This window comes from Colletes gigas, unplaced genomic scaffold (genome assembly GCF_013123115.1).
Source record: "Colletes gigas isolate AHSC1104 unplaced genomic scaffold, ASM1312311v1 Colletes_gigas_Sc00004, whole genome shotgun sequence".
Taxonomy (NCBI): domain Eukaryota; kingdom Metazoa; phylum Arthropoda; class Insecta; order Hymenoptera; family Colletidae; genus Colletes; species Colletes gigas.
This window is the reverse complement of record NW_025106633.1, coordinates 3,653,290-3,678,359: the sequence shown is the minus strand read 5'-3', so window position 1 is coordinate 3,678,359 and position 25,070 is coordinate 3,653,290. Positions and strand designations below refer to the sequence as shown.

Below are 25,070 nucleotides of genomic sequence, written 5' to 3'. Positions count from 1 at the left end.
GAGAATCCTCTGGAAGGTTGTCTCGAACCATCTGCGGGGATCCTCGATCGAGTCAAAACAAAGCCTGAACTGAACGTGGGTGAAATTTAAATGAACGATAATAACGATAGAAAGCTAGTAATATACGGTTTCTCGAATATGTAGAGTTTTTAAAGTTGGGAACAATTTGAACGAGCGATCAAAATCGTGCGTGGGATCGAGAACTTATCGATTTAAAGTATTTGGGAACTTAAAAATAACGTTCACTGGAAAGTTATTATACGCCAACAATGGTTACACCGTTCGAAAACTTATTTCACCCAGGCACGCAATGATTTTAGGTAGCACAACCTCTAAAAGCACAGTTTACACCTGTTCGTTCTGTAACTAGCGCTTTCGATATTGAATTATCCAGAGTGCTGCGGGTAGATCGTGACGAACAGCCACACGCGATCTTACGCTCTATCGTTAGGCTAATCCCAGACGTGTTACGGAAACAATGAAATATACATATGTTTGGATACTGGATTTTATCGATCATCTCTTATAACAAATCGTCGTTTATTCGCACGCGTGTCTTGTAATATTTAAATATTCAAAGAATGCAAATGCTCGATAATATCTTGTATAAATATTGATACTCGAATAGTCGAACGTCGGAATTTCCAAACATTCGATATTCATCGGAACTCCCGTTAGCTCCCCATTATCGGTGTCTGATTCGCTCGTTAAATTTTACGAGCGTATTTTTGTAAACCTTTAGAAAAAGGAATTATTTTTCATTTTCCCGATGTAAAGGTTCTCTTTGATTAATTTTTATATCTTACATGCTTTATGTTTCTACAATTTTTTTTAGAATTTAATGCCGCCTTGACAAAAAGAAGAAAATAAAATTCACCCAATCCGAAGTCATATTGTAAATCTGTAGATTGAAAAGTGCGCAGTTTATTCTCCGTTCTGTGTACAGTTTGAATTTTACGTGACATCGTGTCTCTGATTATCGAAACACAACACAACCTTGAGGTTCGAGCAAGAATTTGTTCTCCGAATTGGTCAAAGTCGAACGCCAATGTGTTTTTCATTACGCGAGACGTTCCAGTCGACGATCTGTAAATAATGGTGGGGATGATTCCGTCGCAGGTATCGCTAACGGAACATGATAATAGAAGCGAGCCACGTAGTCGCGCGTATATTTTCGCGTCGAACGTCTGCTGATCGCATCCAGTCTGTAATCGTGGTCATTTCAACGTCATTTAATACAACATAATCGATCTTCTCTTTTCTACGCGTTACATACTTCCTCAGGTATTCTTCAATTTCACTTTTCTGATTCTCAATCGTACGTAACAAATTTTAATTTTGAGATTATTCTATTAAGTTTTATTACGATATTCCGAGTGCAGAGCTAGGTTTAGATGGTCACATTATACATATATGGGATGGATAAAAACTGTGATAATAGTGTGTTTAAGCGTAGTGTGTAGCTTGTATTGAATGGCTGTTTGTTTACCGCCAGGCAACGATCCATCTATGGTATTTACGATGCTCATCGCATCACGGTTGAGGAAGTCATTCTTTGTTCATTCGTTCTTTCTGAGGAAGTCAATCATTCTCATTTAATGATCAGGATGGGCTATTGACACACTCCTCTATCAGTTTTGTAACTATTTTAATCGTTTTAATTTACATTAAATTAATCCTTCCTCCTCATCCGAACACCTGCTTGATCTCGTCTTTTCTTCCTTTCGTATCACTTTCTATTTTGTTCTGAAAGATACCGCACCACGTTTGGATCTCAGAATTGAACACACTGAAACTGATATAACAATCATTAGAAAGTCTAAAATTATCCTTGCAACGTATTCTAAATGAATTTATTTTATTACAATTTTATAATAAAAGGTTTATTCCCGTTAATAAATGAATAATAATAATGTTATGAATTTGGTTACGTCGAACTCGGATATTTTTTCTCGAAGTCCCCCCTCGCCATTTAAATTCAATCAGCGTTCGGGGGAACGGTATGGGGTAGATTCCAGATTTCGCGGCGACGCGTAATGAAATTTCACCCGGTCGCGTGAACGGCAAAACCATCGCCATTATGCGCGTTTTACGTGTCGCACGGCTAATAAAGCCGGATAGATGCGAGCAGTAAAAAGGCCCGAGTAAACGCGCCACCGGGTCTGATCGGCCGTTCGACGACGTTCACGGTCGAGCTTTTTCACCGCGTCGCGTGTCTCTGTTCTTTCTTTTTTCCTCACCTACCCCATAGTCGGGGCGACGCTTCGTTCGAGCGGAATGCACGCCTAATGTCGCGCCAGCCACGGTAATAATGTCGCCGCGCGTAAAAGATTTACTCGCCGATACGCGCGTCGGGGGTTGACTGTTCGAAAGCGTGGCGAAACGAGCCCGGGGATGACGAGAACGGGTCGGTGATAAAAACCAGGGAAACACGCCGATGCGGGCCAAGTAACCGGTGATCCAGACCCGCCAAATTGGATTTCCTTTAAAGGATTTACGGAGTACTCGACCCCTGCGACGGTCCCGTGAAATGCTCCAGCTTATTCGCGCCATTCAACTGAAAGAATTTCCACGTCCTTCGAGTATCGCGGTTTCTCGCCACCCTTTTGGATGTAACACTCTGGTGTTAGGTCTCTCAGAAATCGGTGGAAATATCAATTTTGATTTTTTGTGTCTTCGATTTTTTTTTTTAATTATTTAGATAAATTTACTGAAACTACACAATTGGAATATTTGTCCTTGCCTTTGTAATTATGCGCCATTTAAAAGATTGTTCCAGTAAATATTATTCAGTTTAATAGAAACTATTTAATTAACGAAATAATATATTCCTCTTCAACGTGACCCCCAGATCGATTTCCTCCTTTTATAAATCGTTCTGCGCAAGCAGTCAAACTCCCAATGATCTCCTCGTTTATTAGAGGTACAATTTTATAGTGGAAATACTAAAAAATCTGGAAACTTCTCAAGAAAAATCACTTACGGTACTCGAACGTTTTAACGAGGGATCGTTTCGCGACGAAAGTGCTTTCTTTTTTTTATCTCGGTTCGAAGAAATTTCCGGCCAAAATACGAGACCGTATACGGGAAGGAATAAAAAAGTAAACATTCGCTGTAAACATAGGTCCATAAACGGTTTATGACAAAGTGGTAACGGGAACGCGAAACGCGAAGAGAACGATCTAGCGGCTCCGTTCTCGGTTTACTACTCGCGGGTAAGAACAGAGCCAAAGTATTCGGAATTAGCTCTGCCCCACGTTGGCCTCGCGAGTAAAGATTTTCAAATATTTGTGTACCTTATTCCAGAATTTATTGACCGAATCGGTTTACGATAGAATCCCTATTATCCGGCGCACTCCATTATCCAGACGTTCTATTATCCGGACGCTTGTTCTTCGACATTGTATTCCACCGCGGAGATACGTTCACCACGGTTCTATGCACACAGTTTCCCATGAATTTTATAGCACAGGCGCGAGATAATAGCCGGTTCGACTCGATAAAAAGGATAATTTGGCCGATGATGGTATTTAACCGAGACCCTGTATCCCCTGAACAACGATGCTGTTTATCAAAGTAATTTTATACACAGATTACGTCGAATCGAAGCACCGAACCGACCTTCCTCGAACTTTCGAACATTAATAACCCAGAATTCGCTTAATCAGTCAGAAAAACATTGCGCGCCTTCGAAAACTCGACTACGTTCTTCCGGTGGATGAAACTGAATCGTCGAAGTGGTTAAACGTATAAACGCGAGATTCGATCGTGAAAAATACGCGATGAGGCGAAACGTTCGAATCGGCCAGTGGGGGAGGGAGGGTCGAAAACGTCGAAACACGCGAAAACGCGGTGTACCGTTTTCGAAAAACAATTCGAACGAGGCCGACGATTCGGCGGGGGAGGAAGGAAGCGACGCGTAGCGATCTGTGAAATTCGGCCCGTCTAATTTAATTCACCCCCCGTCCATCCCCTCCCCCCCTATTCGTGCAGTTTTTCGATCATCCGTGAACACCCGAGGGGATTCGCTGTCGCGTCGGAACAACGGCGCGGAACGTTTCGCGCGTTTTAACCGTCCTCGTTTAGCGTCGACGTTCATCCCCGCGAAGCTTCGATTGAAAATTATAGAAAGCGCCGAACAATAGCCCGCGCGCCGCGTGTCGAAACACCCGATAAAACGGCGGAGATTCGCGGGAAACGTACCCCTTTATTTCGCGGATAAACATTTTGTCGCGGAACGCTTTTTTGATCGCGTTATCCGTTCCAACGGGGCTCCCTTTTTCGCCGTCCATTTTCTTCTCTGCTGCGCGGAGAACGTGACCAAATTCACGGTACCAACTAGGACCGGGGCAATTCCGCGCGAAAAAGTGAAAAGGGAATTCTGGAACGAATGTTTTTTTTTTTTTACCGTTTAACCTTGTTTCGGAGAAAATCGACTTGTAAAATTCGTGGAGTCCACCGTGTCTGAACGTTGGTCGTTGTTTCTATTTGATTTGGTACTTGCAACGATTGCATTGAATTGTCTAGGTTTAACTAGTGAAAGTATCGTATAATATGATAGTTTGGAACTGATATTAAACTAAAGAAACCCAAAGATACACCTCGTTTAACCATTATTAGGTATTTCCACTTGTTTCGATGTTTCCAATGGTTATATCTATTTCATTTAATTTTAACTAGAAATTTTAGAACAAATCTTCATCTTCACTGTCGAGAAAATCGACTCGAAAGGTACTGTGTGAGATTAGAATTTATTTTCACTTATTTCGGTGTTTCTGATGATCATATCCGTATCATTCGGTTTTAACTAGTCGAAAGACAGTAACGCAATTTTCGAGTACGTTTCCCGATCTCGTAAAACGGTAATGGTAATAAATGCCGGGCATAAACATCGAGGAGGAAGCAAAAGACGTTCTCAGGTTGGGAAACTCATGGTTCTGACAACGGTGGAAAAGAGGAAAATAAGAAAGGGGTCTATCGTCATAAATCAAGCGAACGGTAGGCAAGAATCGAAGCGAAATAAATAAAAGGGTAACGGGAGTAAGTTCGGGATACGCGATTCTGTTCGTTTCTCGATACAATGGCGATAGCATGTCGAAAGATCCCGGATGCTGGCTTGACAAATGCCCCGAAGAAATAAGCTTCTACCACCCCTACGTCTCTACTTCTCTCTCTTATTTTTGTCCACGCATTTTCCAAGTTTCGTTATCGTTCGCTTTGCACGATTGATTCGGATAGAATTTTCCTGTCTCCGTATAATCAACCATTTCGGTGGAAATAGACTGGGGGAGCTCGATAAGTTTGGTTCTTTTGTAGTTAGTCGTCTTGGAGTCTGAATTTTATTATTTCGCGTCCCAGCACACGGATTCTCATCGAATTGTGTGGAAAAACCGTCGTATTTTCATGTACGAAGTATGCAAGGAAAACTTGAAATTATTTCGAAGAATCTGACCTCTGGAAACACTATGCTGTATAGAGTATGCATGAAATTCGATGGATCCATCAACGACACGCCAATTTGATTAACATGCCCGCATCCAATTGCACCGGCGACTTCATTGCTAATTACCGAAGTAATTAATAAACAAAATTTCTACTTTACGAAATTGGTCACCAGCTATATTTGACTCATTAATTTCAGCCATCCATTACGTGCATTCGATTTAATCTGCTCATTGTGACGGCTAAATTTCGATTCGTAATCGGTGGTATCGATTCAGCGTAATTTCAACTATCTTCGACCCAACAATACGAACAAATCTTACAAATTTCCACGCAGAAGACGTCACAGTATCCCTGAAAAAATCAACGCATTTCACGGAAGAGCATTTAAGTTCAAACGTCCGTCCCCGTTAACGAAAAAATCCGTTTATTATTCGCGCTACGGTGTCCCGTCACCGAGGGTTGGCGTTCGCGATTCGTCGACGGTAATCGAAGTTTAATTAGACGCCTAGCAAACACGTTTCGCCCCGTTGCAATTTGTAATTGATGAACTGCGAATAGACTAACCCTGCAAGGTGTTCCCCGGTCAAGCCTGTCGTTAATGTCGCCCGCGAGAAAAACGAGATCTATCTGGATCAAGTGCTCTCGCCCCGGTGATTTATTATACACGTCAGTCCGGATAACTTTCGCGAAGTAACCTCGTTCGCAAAGTGCCACCTCCCCCCTCCTATCGCGTTCCTCCTCGTCCACCCCCGACCCCTGTCCTCCCTCTGACACACCTTCCAACCGTCAACTCTCCGTTGTCGAAGGTTCTCCCGCGGTATTCAGCGCCGACGATCGAATCTCGGAGCTGTCAGAAAAGAAATCCATCGATCTTGGTACCCTCGATCACGGTTCACGCCACTTGAGACTCGATTTCACTCGTGGGTCACCACCGGGATGGATCTTTACCTCCTCCGGGACCCCGAGTACCGAAACTGTTTCGGGACGCCGACCGTAATTTATTAAAAAATAAGCTTAAATTAAAATTACGGCTGGGTGGTCGTACGAGAATTCTGGAACCTATCGTTTCGATGTCTCTCGAGTAAATTTTCTTCCTGCTAATCAGAATATTTGTTTCTTTATTTCAGCTCGTATGGAGGAGGAACGAGGAGCATCCAATGCACAGATTTTGTGGTCAGCTTGTCAGGCTTTGGCACGAGCCGTTAAATCTGCGCCACCCGGTGCGTGCGTGGACAAGACCATCAGGCCCTTGGAACCGGAAATCAAAGCAGTCACTAAGGCAGCACGTAAGCAATCAATTTCTCCTGTCGGTTATTACAGAAATTCCTAAATAAAATTGTCATTTTTATAACGATCCAAAGAAGGATCGAAACGAGCTTGGAAAAACGTAAGCACGATCGTGAGATTTTTCCTAGACGATGATCCTCCAGGCTTTTGTACGCGTTTAACGGACCGTTTAATTGGATATCGGTGAAATCACGCGTATTACCAGTATCGTTATCGTCCGCGCGGAAAATGTTTCCGCGCGTTTGATAGAATGCGTTCCCGCGATCTGTCCATTAACACGACCGCAGATTATTATTAAGTGATATTAATACTGTTACGATTACGAGTCCGTATCGAGAACGAAGCATCGAATTTGCGGTAACCGCAACGATAATCTCGCCCCGTCGCGATACAATGCCAATCTTTGGAAGGATTAAACTCGCAAACGCGGAAGTATCGATATCGGACTTCCGCGTGGCCAGAATGCTAAAATGTTCGACGGTTCATTGGATACAAAAGCTTCGAATGTATCGCGCTATAGACACTCCGGGTACATCGTACAAACGTTTCGCGAATAAACAGGAGTAACGCGCCGCGACTCGTCGTTTTCAAGTTACTTTTTTCACCCACGATCAAATACTGCCTTCCTCGACAGAGGAAAATAATTTCATTGGATATTATAACGCTCGCCTGTTCGGCAAATCCATTTATTTATTGGGTCGTAGCGCAAATGAGTACGGTTATATTCGATACACTTTTCTATATTATTAACCGAGCACAGAATCGCGTCGATTATACAATCTTCGTTATTATTGACGACCACTTAAAAAGCAATCGATCGAAACGACTCTTTGTGATGTCTTCGGGTTTATTAACTCGCGACTGGTGAACGCTGAAAAGAATAAACGATCCGTTTTAGTGGGTCGAGAAACTTTGGGGCAATCAACGAGTTAACGTCGGAATCGTTTTTTCCGCTTCCGGGGAGCCGGAGAACTGTTTAATTCATTCCGACCAGGGTCGGCAGTTAATGAGTTTTCGCGGCGTAATGGCGACATTACCACTCCCGAATATTCATCGCCTTTTCGGAGCCAACGGGACACGCATCGCGTAGATTCACACGTTTTCCTTTCGATGCCTGTCCGTTCGAACGATAAAAACCGTATAAATTTTTCTCCAGCGACGCGATCCATCGCGGAGTGAAATACGATCGCGAGTTTTCCGACGAACGAGACGCTTTCGTTCCGAATACGTTAAAAATTCTGTCGGATTCTTTCGACATTTTTCAAGTCAGCGTTCATCTTTTTATTGCCCCATTTGCGTTGTATAATGGAAATGCGAAGATTCGTTGGGCAACTGGACGATACCGGATCGAGATATTAGAGCAATCTTTCTTTTATTAAAATGTACTTTAAATAAAAATAGTTGTATCAATTTTCCATTAATTTTAAGAATACGTGCGATTGAAGTGTCTCTTAGAATTTTTTTAACGGCTGGACGAAACTTTGAAGGGTAGTTTCACCCCTTGAACTTGAGTTATTGCTGCTGAGAAAAACACGTGTCCCTTATTTATGGCCACCGTGCAAACTTGCAAAGTTTAATCAAAACAGGGAGTGAGATCGCCCTACGAGTGTTCTTTACAAGTATCGTACATCAAAATTTTTGTCACTCTAAACCACTGAAGTTGCTAAATTCTTGACTACTCTCTACAATCAAAATAAAATCAGTCTTTTCAATTTCGAAAGTGCAAAAAGACCATTAGACGACCATTGATCTAAAGAGACGCTGGAAAATTGTTATTCTATTGCAAAATCACCGATTTCCCGATTGTTCGTCGAAACGAAGGACAATAATGGTCCGTGATAGAAAAGATTTATGGTGATTTTAATGTATTATTATTATCTGGCACGGATGTTTTACGGTCGCATAAATTCTGGGACGGCGACGACGCGCGAATTTTAATATCTGGTAATTCGAAAAGGGGCGAAATATTGCCGCGAGATAAATAAAGTGCGGTTGAAACGAATGGCTCGTTGAGTTTCGCGTGTTTGTTATATCGGCTCGTCTTCGCTGGGAGCAAGAGGAACTTCCGGGTCTGTTTAACTTCCAACGACGCGATCTTAATCTTCCCTAATCGTGCCGGCAATTTATTTCCGAACAATTGGATTTAATAACGGTGAATAATTCGTGGGAGGGAAATGGTTACATTAATTCTTCCCGATCCCTTAATCCAGCGCGATTTCTTACGAGTACTTGGCAATGCTTAATAATTTCTCCGCGGTTTCCGATAAACCTGAATAATTATTTCATAATCCGTTCCCGATGTATCTTACGTTTAATAACGATCTCCGCCGAAAAGAAACAAATTACAGACTCCATTTACTATTTCTACTCGACGTTCTTAACCAGCTATTTTTTAAATTTTTTGAATTTTTATCGTACGATCCAATGGAGGCCATTATAGTGTTTATTGTTTTAAAAAGATTCGACCTTTTCAATAATTCTACCGTTACGTTCGATGATAATTTTCGAACAAAATTGAAAACGAACGACGACCTGGAAATAATATTTAGCTTTTTGACGAATGCGAAGTGTGCTTTATAAAATATTTTCGAGCAATAAATATCGCGAGGGGCAAAAGAAGGATGGAAAAAATGAGCGCGCGAAACAAAAAGAGGAACAGATACGTTAGTCGAATAATTCACGGACACTTTACGCTATTAACTCGGCGTGCAGCTGCATAATTAATGCACCTGACAAGGAGAGTGCAACCCTCGAAATGCTCGCCCCCGGAGCCTTTACGTACGCTCGTCCAGCGATTAAGTCGTAAATCTTGGACGATTTTCCAGCCCCGGAACCACCTTCGTCCCTTTCTTCGTCCGTGTCCCTCCCTCACCGCGGAATTAAAACGATTCCCGACGTTGTTGGTAATTTTTCACGCGAAACCTGCATGAAAGCCTCTTCAACAAAGCGATAAACGCAGAGTGCATCGCGATGACCGACGCAATCGAGAAAGAGACCATATTTTCCCGTTTGATTTTAATTTTTAAAAACTACACGCACGGTATCCATAATATTTTTGCAATTTATTAACGAAGTAATGCATTTCGTATCATCGGGAAATTTAATAACGGATGTTCCAATCGCGATTTTACCGGTTACAATTTTAAATCGTGCTTAAAAAGAATACGTATTCTATTTATTCGTTCGTCCATTATTCTACGAGGTAAACGTTCCGTTGTGAAATAAAACATTTACGTTTCCAGTAACCTCGTCGAAATTCATGGATTCTATCCGTATTTATTTTCTAGCTCCCTTAACGTGGGGGTTTTGTGTACCGCGTATGAGTGACGTGGCAGACAATGTGTTTCAAAATGGTGAATGCCCGTTGCTCGCGTCGAACCCTTCGATTCACAGACAGCAGTCGACACCGCGAATCGTGAATAATTCACGGAATCGTAACGGGCCGCGTCACGCGCGCAAATAGATAAATTTCAGAACGCGACGTACGCGGGAAAGTGTTTAAAATTCCTCCGTTCATTTATCACGTTTCGTAGCCGCGCGTTTCTCGCAAAATTGCAAAGTAATGTATTCCGGCGACGACACAGCATCTGGTGTAATGCAATTTGTTCGAAAAGGGGCAGGGGAAGGAGGCGGCCCCGGTATTGTTCGATGTTAATCAATTTTGCGCGCCAGATATTTCGGTTCGTTAAAATTTGAACGCCCGCCCTTTATTCTTTGGCGTTAATTCCTATTAATTACGCGAACGATCGTATCCACGCACCCTTGAATGAATTCCGCGATGAAAACTCCCCGTCCGGACAGAAGATTTATACGTTTCTCACTTCCGTTTCTATGGTAATCACCGAAGTTTCTCGGGGATACAATTCATTTCCCAGAAATAAATAATAAACTTTTATTAAATTAGTCATCAAGCATAGTATAATACTAGCTCAAATTTTAGTTGTTTCAACTGGCCGTGTATTTAAAAAATACTCGACATTGTTTACCTCCCGAGAAGTTATGATTTTATTGTATATTCTAACATAAATGTACTCAAAGGTACCAGAATTTATTTAACTCTTAGTTAAATGTACATTCGGATACCTCTCTGTGTTCCAGAGTTCATTATTTTATCAGAAATAATAATTTCAGTAGTATGGATCGATAACTAAGTCGACACTTCTCTGACCAGTCGTTTACCTGTACTACTTGAATTTTTCGACAAAATTAAAAAATTTCAAATCGTTCTGCAAAAATTATTTTTGGTTGCAGGGGTTAATTACAATCGTTTTTGGTAAATAGACATACCCCTAAAATCCTACCCACTTTCGAGAAAAAAATTCGAGTAGATATTCAAATTTTTAGACGAAATTAAAAAATTTCAAATCATACTAAAAAAATTATGTTTAGTTACAGGGGACAATTACAAATATTTTTAGTGAATAGACATACCCCGAATTCCTACGCACTTTTGAGAAAAAAATTCTTTTCCGAAAGTATAATGTATGGCCAGAAATGTACCCTGGAAATTTCATGCGTTCGTTTAAAAAATCATAATTCCTGTATAGTCCGAGTCTCTCACTGACCTCTCCGGAGCGTTATAATTTCATCAATCGCTGAAAATTTAAATATTACGCCGACGATAAATCTTCCGTTGGTCCTGAATTTTCGAACACGTGTGTAAATCTCCCAATGCGTTTTTTCATCTTATGTTTCCAGCGAAGCAGGATCCTCTGGTGCTAGCAGCCATCCAAGGCATTCCCGAGGAAGCTGCGAAGAGGGGAGTGTTCCCTGAGGACGTTCTTCGAGCTAGGTTCCTCAAGGTAACATTACACTGACCAATCTCCTCCCATTTCAAGAAATATTATCCTCGAATACTTCAAAGAGACGCAACAGACGTTTAAAAATTCTTTCTACCATCTTCTGCACTCGAATCGAAATTTAAAAAATAGAAAAAATTGTTGTGTGTTTGGAATAAATGCAGTTTGCTTTATGATTGGACGCTAAACTCGAGACGTGTTTCTAAATTTTCGAGATGGAAATGCTTTCAGGTGGAAGAGGTCGCGAGACGATTGGCCATGGTACCCGAGGAGGGAGCAGCCTTGCCTGTCTATTTCCTCAGCTACCTTCAGAACTTCCTGATGATCAAAAACGCGAGCGCCATACCTCAGAGCGAGCTCGAGGACAAGCCCATCGACGTCCAGTCCCTTAACACGTACGACATACTTCATCGAGCCAGGTGAGAATTCTGCTCAAACGACATATTCGAAACACTCACGTCCTCCGGGGATGCACTTCGCCCCATCCTGTTATTTTCCATCGAATTTTCAAGCCTGCAATTTCGCCCGTTCTCGCCCACGTTCAGGAAAATTAGCGATCATTCCATGTTTCTGTTCCGTTCCCACGTTTACCGGCGTATTAATCAATTTTCGATATCCGACGCTCCGGGGTTTTTGCTCGATTTTTAAAACCTACAATGCCGTCACATTTTTATTCGTTTGTCTAATTTATGAGGACTTTAATTACATTTCATTCTCGCGCTTTCGATTGCATTATTTCAGGCTGAACATGTTTTTATCCAAAAAATTTTAATAGTTCAATAAGCCATTATATTTTTAGAACACGCCGTTGAAAATTAATTTAGAGGAAAAAATATTGATTCTATCATTACACGAATATCGGTTTACCAATTTACAGAGTCGCAGGGTTCTCGATTTTGCAACGCGGCTGCTTGAAAAACGCTGGCCTCAAACGCCCGGGTAATATTTGCTAAAATGTAAAAGTTATCTCGAGAAATATTCGCGCCGCTTAACGCCCTCGAAAAGGCCAAACTTGGAGCGGCTGAATGTCGCTGGTCCACGTTTTCGTGTCCCCTATAGAGACCTCTAATTTACTTCGTGTACATGCAGTTAACGTCGCGACCACGGTATGACGTTGCAGGAACTCTCGTGCAAACGAGCCTTAATGCTGATAATACGGCGGGGGCGTGTTTCGTCGCGCGGCAATTACCAACTCGGAGATAACGTTGCCCCGCGGGGCGTCGTACGTAAATTTAAAAACGTCCCGGCGACACTTTCGCGGTTCCCTCGGACTCGGAATTCTGTTTGTTAATCGCGCGATTGGAAACGCATTCGTCGTGTTATAGGGTGTATACCTTTGGTGTGAATATTCCGGCCTAGGGTCAAACGGAGGCGGTGAAATGTCATGGAAATAGGTCATCGAATTCCTCTTTGCATCAGCTACAATCTGGAAACACATCCCCCTCAACTTTTTCATCGATCAGCTAACCGATAGAAATCTGTGGCTGTTGACCAATGATCCGTGACACGAGCATCGGTGTACCGGGGAGCCAGAGAGAATGCCCCTAGGTGGAATTCAAATTTAGCGATCAGAATGTTTGAGAAAGGTTATTTCACCGTTGGTCAGCATTTCCAATCCCATACAATAATCCACGGCCCGATCATTAGCGCAATACCGATCTGCAGAAATTGTCTCTGGTTAGAATTTTGGATTCTTTTATTATTAATCGACATTTCTTGTCACGCTGATCCTTCAAGAATTGATACAATGGTCGTGGCCAGAAAAATCTTCTCATTGCTCGAGTCAATTAACAATATATATTTATCAACTTGTTCCTTTGTGGTGAAAAAGAAACGTTGGATTGCATCATTCATATCTCAGTTTATCTTCTCTACTAATATTTAATTTTTTCCCTAGCTCGAGCAAAATTTCTACACAAAATCTGGCGATTCTATCGTAAAACAGAGGCACTGTATCATCGTGTCGTGCAACTTTTTAGCGAAACGACAATGCATGAACGGAATCATCTTACAAAACTGCAACAATGCCACGGCGGTTTCAAAGAGCCAACGAAGCCGCGAACGTGTCGTTGGACAAAGATTCGACGACAATGGCATCATCAAATCCCACACCTGATCGTAAGAACCAACAATCGCGCGACAGTCAACAAACAAGCCGCGAGACTCCGTCCTACGTCCCCAGGAAAATTAATTTCCTCGCTCGCGGCTCGCCGCTTTTATTCCTCCGACGCGGTGCGCCGTTCGCTATCTAATTAGCAGACGTTGCACGCGCGATTCAATCAACATCAGGTTTCCCCGATGCGATGACCCGGCTTTATGGCTCGCGAAACGACGATGAAACATAATCACGATCGCGCCGGGTGACGGTCGTTAATGAGAGTCGCCATAATCCGTTACCGGGACGACGTGTAGGCGACCGTTTCCCAACGCACGATCCTTAAGCTGTTCTCCCACACGAAAGACGCGATAAAATGACAGCTGGGGAACCACTAAGTTGTTCAAAAATTATTCAATTGGACTATTCATTGAACAAAAGTCTCTGCACACGAGATCTTGAAGTCGTTCTTTCACTTAGAATAATCATTTTAAAATTGTAGAATCTGGGATCATTAAGTCGTTCTTCCACTTGAAAGTCTTTGCACATGAAATCTTAAAGTCCTTCTCTGACTTAGAATAATCATTTTAAAATTGCGTGTCCTCAAAATTATTAAATCTCAAAGGACGCAATTTTGAGAGATTTCGACCGTTTCTGTCAAACCTTTCCTTCCTTCGCCGTTTTACTTTTCGTGTTTATCGTATATCGTAATTATTCTCGCAATTTGGCCCAGTTTTTACAACAACAAATGCAAATATCGTGAATTTGTATCCCGAGAACGGGGCTCTTTTGCATACGAACCCGGGCATATTTGCCCCCCCCCCTCCCCCCCCCCGTTTATTTATTCGAATTTTTGTTTTATTTCTCACGTACGTACTTGTTAAGGTAATAAGTCCAACGCAAATTCACGCAATTTTTGCACCCCCTCCGTTCGAACGCTCCCGCCCCGGTATCTATGATATGCATATTTGCAGCTGTGGTTTATCCGGCTACTTCTTTATGCATGCTATACTTTTTGTCCGTTTTTACAGAGCAACACGCGCCCAGTAAATTTCGCAAACTCCGCGCCGGCATATCCGCGTATTTCGTTCCGGATATTTGCCATTTTCATACGTATCTCGCGCTAATTATAATTCGTTGTATCGATTCGTTTTTTATAACATCGGCATACAAACTGTTTGTTCACACAGAAAGAAAGAAGGGACCCCGTAGATATCGATTATAAATTAATTTTACGTTCCATGTAAGTGTTTTTAATTTTTGGTAAAACATTGTTCCCCTAACTCTGACTGTTTTAGCATTTTTAAAGGAACCTCGTGGTTTCAATTTCTCTCTATTACGATATTGCAAAATATATTTCAGAGTTCTGACTTTCGAATCGATAGCAATGATAACACTAAGTAAACTCGTAAAATAATATAACGAAATGTTAAAGTGACACGTTTGGTGGAAGAAACGTTCGCCAAGATGGCGGATTTCTCGATTAAGTCCCCGGTCGCGCCAACATCGTGCAGATGGGGCGTCGATAAAAAAAGAGGGGTCCTGGAAGAAGCTGCGCATTCCCGTTTAAATATTAAACCGTAATACTGTAGAAGGGCTTCCGGTCGTCACGTAGACCGCCAGCTCGCGCCCATGATCCGCGGACGCTGTGCAAACCGCACTGCGCTTCCGGTTAAAAAATTCACGATTCTCCGTGGCTTGTGCACCTCTCGCTTTCGCGGCCTCTCTCACACACACATGCTCACACGTTTCTGCAACGTGTTTGTTCGCCAGCGCGTGGGCGTTCGTGCTCCAACGCGTACATTCCCATCCATAAGTCACCGGACACTTAATGAAATTAGAATGCGGACCGTTCTACCCTACGAAACGACCTATATCGTGAAATCAGAGCTTCGTCCGAATAATAGACGAATAAAAACTCCATTCCGTATTTGTTATTCCGCACGAACTGGGATGTTTTTATTTTATAGAATTATAAAAAATTCACGTCACGATGGCAATCGACCATAGTCAAACGAAACCCAGAATTTTGATTTATAAATTGCAACGAAGTTAGACAAAATAAATATCACGAGAAATTTATAGACAATCGAGTTTCCAATTTTCCGGGAACAAAATTTTAAACCTTCTAAAACCGTTGCTACGAGTTCCCGGGGTGCGTCAATAATATCGTAGGCTCTAAATTGAGTTTACCTTTCGGAAGACTCGGAGCATTTTCGCCTTATAGTTCCGGGCACTTAGCGTCGTTTAAATTTAATTTCGCCGTGCCACTCGAAACGAGAGAAATTGCAAGTAAAACGTTTGAACGCGAGCCGCGCGGGGACGTTCTCTGTTTCTTTATACTCTTCGCGCTACGAGCGGCCGATATTGTGTAACTTTCACGGGACGAGAAGTGGAAGTCGGGACAAATTCCCCGGGAAGTGCCTCCAAATACAAATGTTTTTCACGGCGGAACTTGAAGCATCCTTCGGGGTAAGTTCTAAAACGTCCCTTTTATTGCGGTTCTCTTACGATTCTTTTCCAAACGTTCCGCTGCCGGGGAATACTCCTCCGCGACTACCGCTGAATATTCCCGCCACGAACTGCTTGACTTACACCGTTTGTGAACTCCTTCCATCCCTCTGCGAGTCGTCGCCTAACGTCTTCATGCAAATTTGATTCCGCCAGAACTCTAACGTTTATTCGCCGATGAACTCTCTGGTGGCTATAGAGGAGACGAATTAATTGCGAATTGGGGTTCGAAGATCGCTTTATATCGGTTTTCAGGAAACCAAAATAAGCAAAGAGAATTCTTAGATTCTGTAGATATTTGTTTTGTCTTGAAATTTTTGGCAGGGAAGGGACGAGCGATTTGAACAAAATTTTTATCGAATATTGTAACATAAATGTACTCAAAGGTACCAGAATTTATTTAACTCTTAGTTAAATGTACATTTGGATACCTCTTTGTGGCCCAGAGTTCATTATTTCATCAGAAATAATAATTCAAGTAGTACGTATCGATAACTGAACCGACACTTTCCTGACCAGTCGTTTACCTGTTCTACTTGAATTCGTAGAAACTCGTTGATCTCACATCGAGAGACATTCATACATCCTTCGTACATTATCATTGCACTGAATAATAAACACCCATTAAAATTTAGCACCGAATATCGAATTTTCAATTTCTTCCAAATGCAAGAATTTTTGTTCTCTTTGAAAGGCTGCCACGTAAGAACTAATCGACGAATTCGTCTGAAATTTTTACGTAGCACAGTTTAAGGTTGCCTTAAACGTCGACTATAACAAAAGTTTCACGTTTATGTTTTGGTTGCTCAGGTATCAGATAAACCAGATTCCTGGTACACGGTTTTCGAAAGAATCGTTTTCCAGGGATTCCTTTTACCGCGTTTTACCTCTACCCGTGCGGTTTAAGGAGCCAATCTTTTTTCTCAGACACTCCGTATGGAGTCGGGGAGCAGATAAGGGGGGCCCCCCGACAGCCTTCATTTTTTTCGCGGGCGCAAACGAGCAGATAAGCCCCCGGATAGCGCTCTGGCCGAATGCGGCCCCGGTAAACGACTGTGTTCTTTGTCAATCCGCGCGTGACGGATATTACGGCAGGTGTTTTCGTCTCTGGCGGTCGTTCGGAGATATTGCCCTCATCCCCGGGCTCCGTGCTGGTCCTTAGGGTCCCGTACGGATAATTTATGGGGTCGTCGGCGACGGGGGAACGAGAGACAGGCTCGCGTCACGCGAAAACTCGAGTTACGAGCGCACGATAAAAGCACGATCTAATTGGACGAGCGATAAATTCGGCGAGTGGCTGCGCCTCTTGAACCTTCGAGTGGCTGGGCGACGATATATCGATGTCGGTTCCACTTTTCGACCCACCGTGCGCGAATTACCTGCTACTTCGAAATTTCCACGAGAAAAATACAAACAAACCGAATCACACCCGGGATTACGCAGTTCTGCAAATTTTTTTAGCACGTTGTTCAAACAGGTTCGAATTCTGCTTAAACGGATAAATTTTATAGGATAGTTTATATTACTTAGCTCTGGTTTTGTGAATATCAGGCACGATCTGTATTCGAAATGTGCTCGTTAAAATAAAACGTGGTTTTATTAATCTATTGTGTACGGTTTATGGTTTGCTTTATACATTGTAAAATTCTTAAGCTATAACCATAGGAATTTAATAGTAGGAAATTACCTCGTTTCCAGCAGACATGGCAAACGGACGGTATTTTTGGAAAAATCTCGAGCAGAATTGAATCTCATATTTTCGAAATGAAATAAAAGATGTTTCAAATAGGATCTTCTGTTCGATGTATTCGGTTCCCAGTTAAATTAGCGTGCGCCACGACGATCAATAAATCACGAGAATGCACGACTCAACATATCGGAACGAACATTGACAGACCCAGATTCGGTCATTGTCAGTTACGTGTCGCGTCGTGTTCGATGCAAAACAGGAATTAAAAGCAACAACAAAATTTCCAATATCCATTCGCGTGCTCCCAGCAAACAAATACAAAATCCTCACCTAATTTGAAAAACCAGTCCGCAGAAATATTAAACAGGAAGATAAAGAAATATTCCTGGAGCATATATCGCTCGTCAAGGGGATTAACGAGAGTGACGTTTTAATTAATCCATCCCGGGGGAAAAAAACCTCTGTTTCTATATTCCCGCGGTTCCCTTCGTATTCAAATCTCTGCCCTCGTTAATTGATTCCCGCGAGCTAGGAGAACCCGGGGACTTGACGATTCCATTTATCATCCAACGATAGCCGATTTCTTCTAGAAAATTTTTTCTTTCACTCTCGAATGGGGCGATAATTAATCGATAACAGGTCCGAGAACTTGTTACCCCCCCCCCGGAAACGACGACACAGTCGCTACATTAGCTGGCCTGTCCGGAGGAACAGACTCGGGGACGAAAAAGTTTCCCCCAGACCGTCGTGGCACCGAAAGGGATGCGTTCGAGGACCGATAACGCGCGCCGGATGTCGCTAACCACTTCGCGTGAACTATTGTTCGCCTAACTATCGCGCAGAGACACCAGAACGCCGAGTTTCCAGCGAAAAGAGGCTCGGAGTTTCGGTATCGCGGGCGACGCTGCCCCGACGTCGAAACTCCGACGACCCCGGGGGCCGTGCACGACGCTGGACCTCCATTGTTGTTCCCCGTGCATGGTAAATTAGGTCAACAGATACGTCCAGCGAGCCTGGAACTACGCGTCGAATTTATTTGCGCAGTGGTCCCTCGCTGGTTGACCAAACTTTTCCCTCGACTGGAGACGCCGACTAATTGCCGCCACTTTTTTTCGGTTTAACGTTATTTTTTAGTTGTCTTGCGTTTTAAAACGTAGACTGCAACGTAATAATGGTTGTATTTCTTAGCAGTGGTTACAGATTATATTCGAATGTTAATTTAAAAATATTAATATTTTTATTAGTATGTTTATTCGAATAATAATGTTCTAATAGTTGGATAATTCGGATAGTAATATTTGAAGTTTATTCGTAGCATTAAAATATGCATAAAAGATTCCGGTGTTAAATAATGATCGCCATTGCAGGGTATATTGTCTGGATAGATGTGTCCAGTAAGCGGGTGATGTCGATTTGGGGTGACATTTTTCACGTTAGTCGAATACCACCGGGGATTAGGGTCGTGAGCGGTGAGAAACTGTCGTAGATGGGAAGTTGATCAAGCGTTCGCTTTTTTTCCCATGGTTAAAATTGACGAAGTATTTTCCAATACGCGGACAATTTACAAAATTTATCCTTCCCCGGGTTTTTTTCCTTTCGTAACCTGCCGGAGAAATTGATCGAGGGTTTCCCCATATTCCCGGGCCGCGATCAAATTTATTTTCGAGGTAACAGACTTAAACTCTGACGGTGTACAAGGAGGGGTCGCGTCGTACGTCGGAAATTGGAAATAAAAATTTTTGGAAAACGATCGCGGACAGTCGGTTGCCACGAGCATACTTCTATGTTTATGCCTCGGTAGCCGGCGGGTCGACAGGTAATTTGGATGATCGTTCCCACGAAAGTGCTTTCGTTCAAGATTATCGAATATTGGATTCCAATCTCGATTCGCTTTCCGCGTCTTTATTTCTCGATGAATCAGATATTGAAATGGAATGAAACGGCGAAACCGAGACCGCGGGACCGAATGGACTTTTCGACCGATAAAATTCCACCGGACTTTATTCCATCAACATTCCTCCTACATTATTACGTGCCCCGCAGCTTCGATGCAATTACTCCGCGATTCATTAACTTGGACATTCGCTTCTATCTTTGGAACCTATCAAATTATTGCGGGATCGACAACGCGATACAAAGTTCCAGCAACTCTTGTCGATTCTCTTCCCTGCCCTGCCAGAGGAAAACTAGGTTAATAGGTGGAAATTTAACCGTGCAAAATTTTATATGTTTTTAAAGGGTGAGACCACTCTAAAAACCTGAAATAAAGCGTTTTTTGGGGGGTTTTTTTTTGGATGGATGGAAAAGTAAGAGGATAATAATATTTAAGAATGTTATTTAAGATCTTCGATAACTTAATTTTAACATTATTTATTGACAAATGATTGCCCCATTTTTTGTACAAAATTGAACTTTCTACTTCAAATGCTCGCCAATCACATGGTCAAGTCGTCATTTTCCACTATTTTTGAATAAATATATATATATTTTTAACACATAACAACATGGTTAATAACGATCTTGAATATTATTATCCTCCTACTTTTCCATCAATCATCGAAAGAAAACGCTTTATTTCAGGTTTGTACAGTGATCTTGCCCCTCAATGGAAGAAAAATAAAAATTAACGCCATTTCGACAGTAACTTTCCCGAACGACCGCGATGCTTCGAACAAAGGATTTCGATTTTTCGTTTCAGGTATTGGCTGGATCGCGGCGACTTCAAGATGACCCTTCGGTACATGAACCTTCTGAAGGGGGCGTCGAGATCCATCGCGAGCGATTGGATGAACGAGACGAGGATCCTTTTGGAGACCCAGCAGGCCGTGGACACGCTGTTAGCGTACGCTGGCGCGATCGGCCTCGTGTTCCTCGGTGCTGGAGACTCGAAGGTCAGTCGAAACAATTAGAAAGGGAAGAACGAAAACTGTTCCGACGGTCTGCGAACGTTCGTCGTGCCTGTATCAGCGAAGGAGGCGACACGCGATGCGCCTCCATGGCGAATTCCATTATCGCCAGGTTAGGCTTCCATTGAACGTCGTCGCTCAGTATTGTAATTCTGTGTTCAGCGGGGTGCACGCTTTTAGGTGAATTTGTTACTTCGAGGCGAAGAGGCGAATCGTAATTTTGTCGGTAGTTGGAGGATGTATGCGCGTCATCGGTGAAAGGTAGTCGAAAGCTGTATTTTTTTGGATCATTTATAACGACTGAGATAAATTGCGAAATATAGACAAATATAAATTGACCATGCGTTTTCTATGAATCTCTGTTCACGATCGATGCGCTCTACGTCGCTTTTCTTTCTTTGTCTCTCTTTTTTTCAACCCGATTTATACATCTTCCGCTTTTACAGAGTTTCCACGAACCGCTCGCTAATTGACGCTCCCTTTTGTTTATTCGCTTCGCGACTGCTCAACGGGATGCTTTTACCGACTATTTTCATTTCCGCTTCAGCGTTCCGAGCACAAACACTTCGTAAATTTATATTTATTCCGACCGTCCGTGCGGTGAACTCCTATGCGCGTTCAGGCGAATACGCAGAAAGTACGGGGCACCCAGTTGTACGCACAGGTCACCTGCTGTCCGGGTACTGGCGTCCGAAAAGGTCGCAAATTTAATCTCTTAATCATAATTCTACCGTTCTATGTATATTATTTTAATACTAGTATCGCTGTAATTCGTTCTGAAGAAATTGCTCGAACGAAGATAGTCACGAACAAACCACGAATAAAAATCCTTCCACCATCGATTGATATTCCTTTCGGAATTGACCCTCTGTTGCGTAACCCGCTCGAAATTCGATAAAGATTCTATGTTATCGCTGGAAAAAGATTGGTACAACGTAGGGTTAACGGTAAATGTGATTCGAATCAACCCTCGATTTTTCATTTTTCCGAGGCGTGGCAAAGAAAGACGAAGGAGTGGAAAAAAGTGGCACAAAAAAGTCGAGAACGCGTAGAACGCTCCGTCACGTTCCTCTCGTTGTTGTTCGAACTGTTTCAGTCGGAGCAGAAGTAAAGCTCGCCCCGAAAACGCTGTCCATCGAGATCACGGAAGGCAACGCACTCGAAAAGCACGAGAGGGGACGGGGAACAGACACACGGAACAGAACCACATCCACGTACACACCGCCGGGGCTCGCAGCGTGGCGCAACCGTGAGCGAAAGAAATATGGAAACAGCCCTTGCACAATGGACAATATTTTCTCCCGGCTGACAAAGATAAAAGAGAGGAAAAAAGCAGCGGCGTCGGGAAGAAGAACGACCGAAGTTCGACCTTTCTTTGCCCAGTCGATTTCGATCCTCGATGCTCCGCGGTACGGCGTTTCCACGCGAACTTGGGAGAGCCAGGTCTGGCCCGGATGACGGATGGAAACGTTGTTGCGAAATAATGCAGACCGCGACGCGATTCGCGTGAAATTTCTAAAGGGGGTTGGATCTTGGAGGCAAAACGCGTCGAAAGCGTGGGATAACATTTTTTCCGCGGAGCCTTTGTTTCCGAGAAAAACGAGTCCAAAGATCGTTTGGCGCTCTGACACGGCTGGCGGAGGCCAGTGGTTCTCAATAACAGCGATTGTTGCTTTTCGAGTTTAGTAATCGTCGAATCGTGTTTGCCGAAAGCCGACTCTGTAGATATTTCGTGCATCGAGAGCTTTTATCGTTGCTATAAAAAATCTCCGTCGATGCATACCAAATGTTTAAATTTTAATCGTTAAATCATAATTTTTCTGTGCCTCGACAAGGAGGTCGATATTAGCATTCAAGTATCCACAATGTGTTCGATTACTTTAATGATTATGACACCTCGTAGTAGCTTGAATTGAGAACCGCTGGTGCCCTGTCGAGCTCACGGTACCCAACATTCGCGTTTATTTTCTCGAAACAAGAGACCCGTGTCAGGGAAATATATACTCTACAATTTCGACTTGTTTCAGGACGAAGAATGTGCATACGGGGTGTGTCGTATAAATCTATGCCGTTTAATTCTAGCGAACTTTGGGTATAAACAGATAATTTAAGTAAAAGTCGAAGTGCTTCGGTGAAAAGTTTTCCCCCGGTACCGGCGATCGTTTCGACGATAATTTCGCGGGATTGCTTTCGGGACACCCGGTGTAGGGGGTAGAACGAAAAGCAGTTACGTACGGTATTCTCTCGTTCGCGTAGCTTCATGAAACCGCATACTCTCTGCTCGTTTTGTTCTCCTTCGCGGCCAGATTTTCCAGCCTAATCCTCTTAGCCCGGCCCGGCGCAAAAAAACGAATCCTGAGGATCAGCGTTTACTCTCCACCGCGATTAGAAATATCGCGGCCCGCAGCTCATAACGTGTTTCGAATTTCGGCGAGCTCTGTTTTTCCTATTGTCCAAAGAAACGCGCGTTTTACTCGAAATATTGCACTGCGGCGCGTTTTCGTCGCGATACAGGTATATCGCGTTCGAAATGCGCCAGCGTTCAAAGAGAAACGCTGTAGATGCAGGGTGGAAAAGAAATATTCGAAAATCGTTAACAAATTATCAAGCTCATATATTTTTTCAATATTCCTATGGATTGCATTCAATAAAAAAGGAACAAACTCAAAAGAAACCACTTTTCTCCAACGAACGGTTCTCTCGCAATAGCTTGTCAAAGTTGGCGTGACTTCTGGTGGTGGGGGGCGCACGCCACGCCCCGGAAGCAACTACGCATAGCCTATTTTTATCGCCTTCTCGAGTAGAATTCGTAGGAACAAAAAAATATACGATCTTAATTTTCTCGCTGTTAGTTTCGAACGTTTTACGGGGAACGTCGACGATCGAAAGGCGAATTCGTCGCTGTTCCCGGTGCATTTGTCTCGCGACGAACGTAGCTCCGACGAGCGTTTCAGCGTCTGGTTTCGAGCTAGTTCATGCCGCTTTGCGTTTTTCAAAGTTAATCCGGGTCGCGGGCACCGTCACCTGGGACCCACGCGCGACCTCGTTTCGAGCACGGAGTGCAAGACACTTTCGAAAAAGTTCGTCAGCTTAGCGGAATCCTAACGAACAACCTTCTTGCTCCCAACGCCGACCGTTTACGAACACCGAGGATACGATTTGGTAAAAGTATCGTCTCCGTTCGTCGCGCAGATCTCGCCGGGGACAGCGACGGCGACAAGAAACTCGACGAACGTTACGCGAAAGCGATTTCGTACCCTTGGTCGCGATTCCCGGTTTCATTTTCTATTTAAAGTCTGTTCTATCGGTCCGAAGCGAGCTGTCGTTGCTTTTGGATGAACGTAGCGTCGGGAGAGAAACGACGATCGACTCGTTTCCAAAGTCTGACCACTTGTGGCCCGCTAGCAAATAATAGAGGAATTAAGCAATAAAACGTTTCATCGATGCCGTCTGAACGGAGCTGCAAGTTATTTCCTACCGAGATGGCGAGGACCTCGAGTCCGGAGTTTACGGTGCTGAAACCAATTTTTTCCCCCCTCGAATTCATCCAACTGGAACGTTAGAAATAATTTTTAACCTTTGGTAGAAATGTATGGATAAATATCTCTGCGAATGAGAGGGTTGAATAAATTTGGAAAAAATGTTAGCTCTGGCTCGAAGTCTTCTACAGTCTATTTCATTTGAGCTGTGTCTGCGACGGGGGCATGTTAGAAGGGTCAATAAATATATGTACAAGTTAATATTTATAAATGTATCGTTTCGCAATTATTAATGTGCTTTGTTAATGGGGGACAATAGATCGAGTAAATGTTTAAGGAACAGAATAACGCAACAAGGAGTGGCCAGGCCTACAGTAAGTATGAGTTTCAAGAAGTCTAATTAAATCTGACAGTCATGTTTTTCCAGAATCAATTTTTCTTTCTCCCATGCACTACATTTTGCGGTTGTTTTTCATAAATGGATACATTTTTCTAAGCTTTCCACACATTCACACTTGTCTGACTAAGCGTGGGTGCATTCCACTTGCCTTGAACATTGGTACTTTAGAGAAAATGAAAAACAAGTCCAACGTTGTAATACAAATTTTGTACCATTAATAACGAGTCTGTAAATAGTATAGAGTAGTTATAATTCATTATATTACACAATAATATAATAATTGTTGCTCCAACAATGGGTATCCTTGACTTGGACTAACCACTTACACTTGTCTGACTAATGGTTGATGTGTTCCACTTGCTTTGAACTCTGATACTATAGAGAGCAAGAAAAACTAGTTCCACGTTGAAATAAAAATATTGTACCATTAATAACGAGTCTGTACATAGTATAGAGTA

General features: G+C 42.9%; 1 protein-coding gene across 3 annotated transcripts in view; it reads left to right on the top strand.

The window, feature by feature from the left end:
- LOC122405084 (MICOS complex subunit Mic60) overlaps positions 1-21,816 on the top strand; it is a 47,540-nt gene extending 25,724 nt beyond the window's left edge. For 2 of the 3 annotated variants that reach the window (XM_043409579.1, XM_043409578.1), the window contains exons 11-14: positions 6,573-6,731; positions 11,431-11,534; positions 11,763-11,950; positions 20,526-21,816. In XM_043409579.1, the coding sequence (XP_043265514.1) occupies positions 6,573-6,731; positions 11,431-11,534; positions 11,763-11,950; positions 20,526-20,736 (662 nt within the window). In that variant the 3' untranslated portion in view covers positions 20,737-21,816. The remainder of the gene's footprint in view (positions 1-6,572; positions 6,732-11,430; positions 11,535-11,762; positions 11,951-20,525) is intronic. The other variant, XM_043409580.1, reaches the window with a different exon arrangement.
- The last annotated feature ends 3,254 nt before the right edge of the window (positions 21,817-25,070 follow it).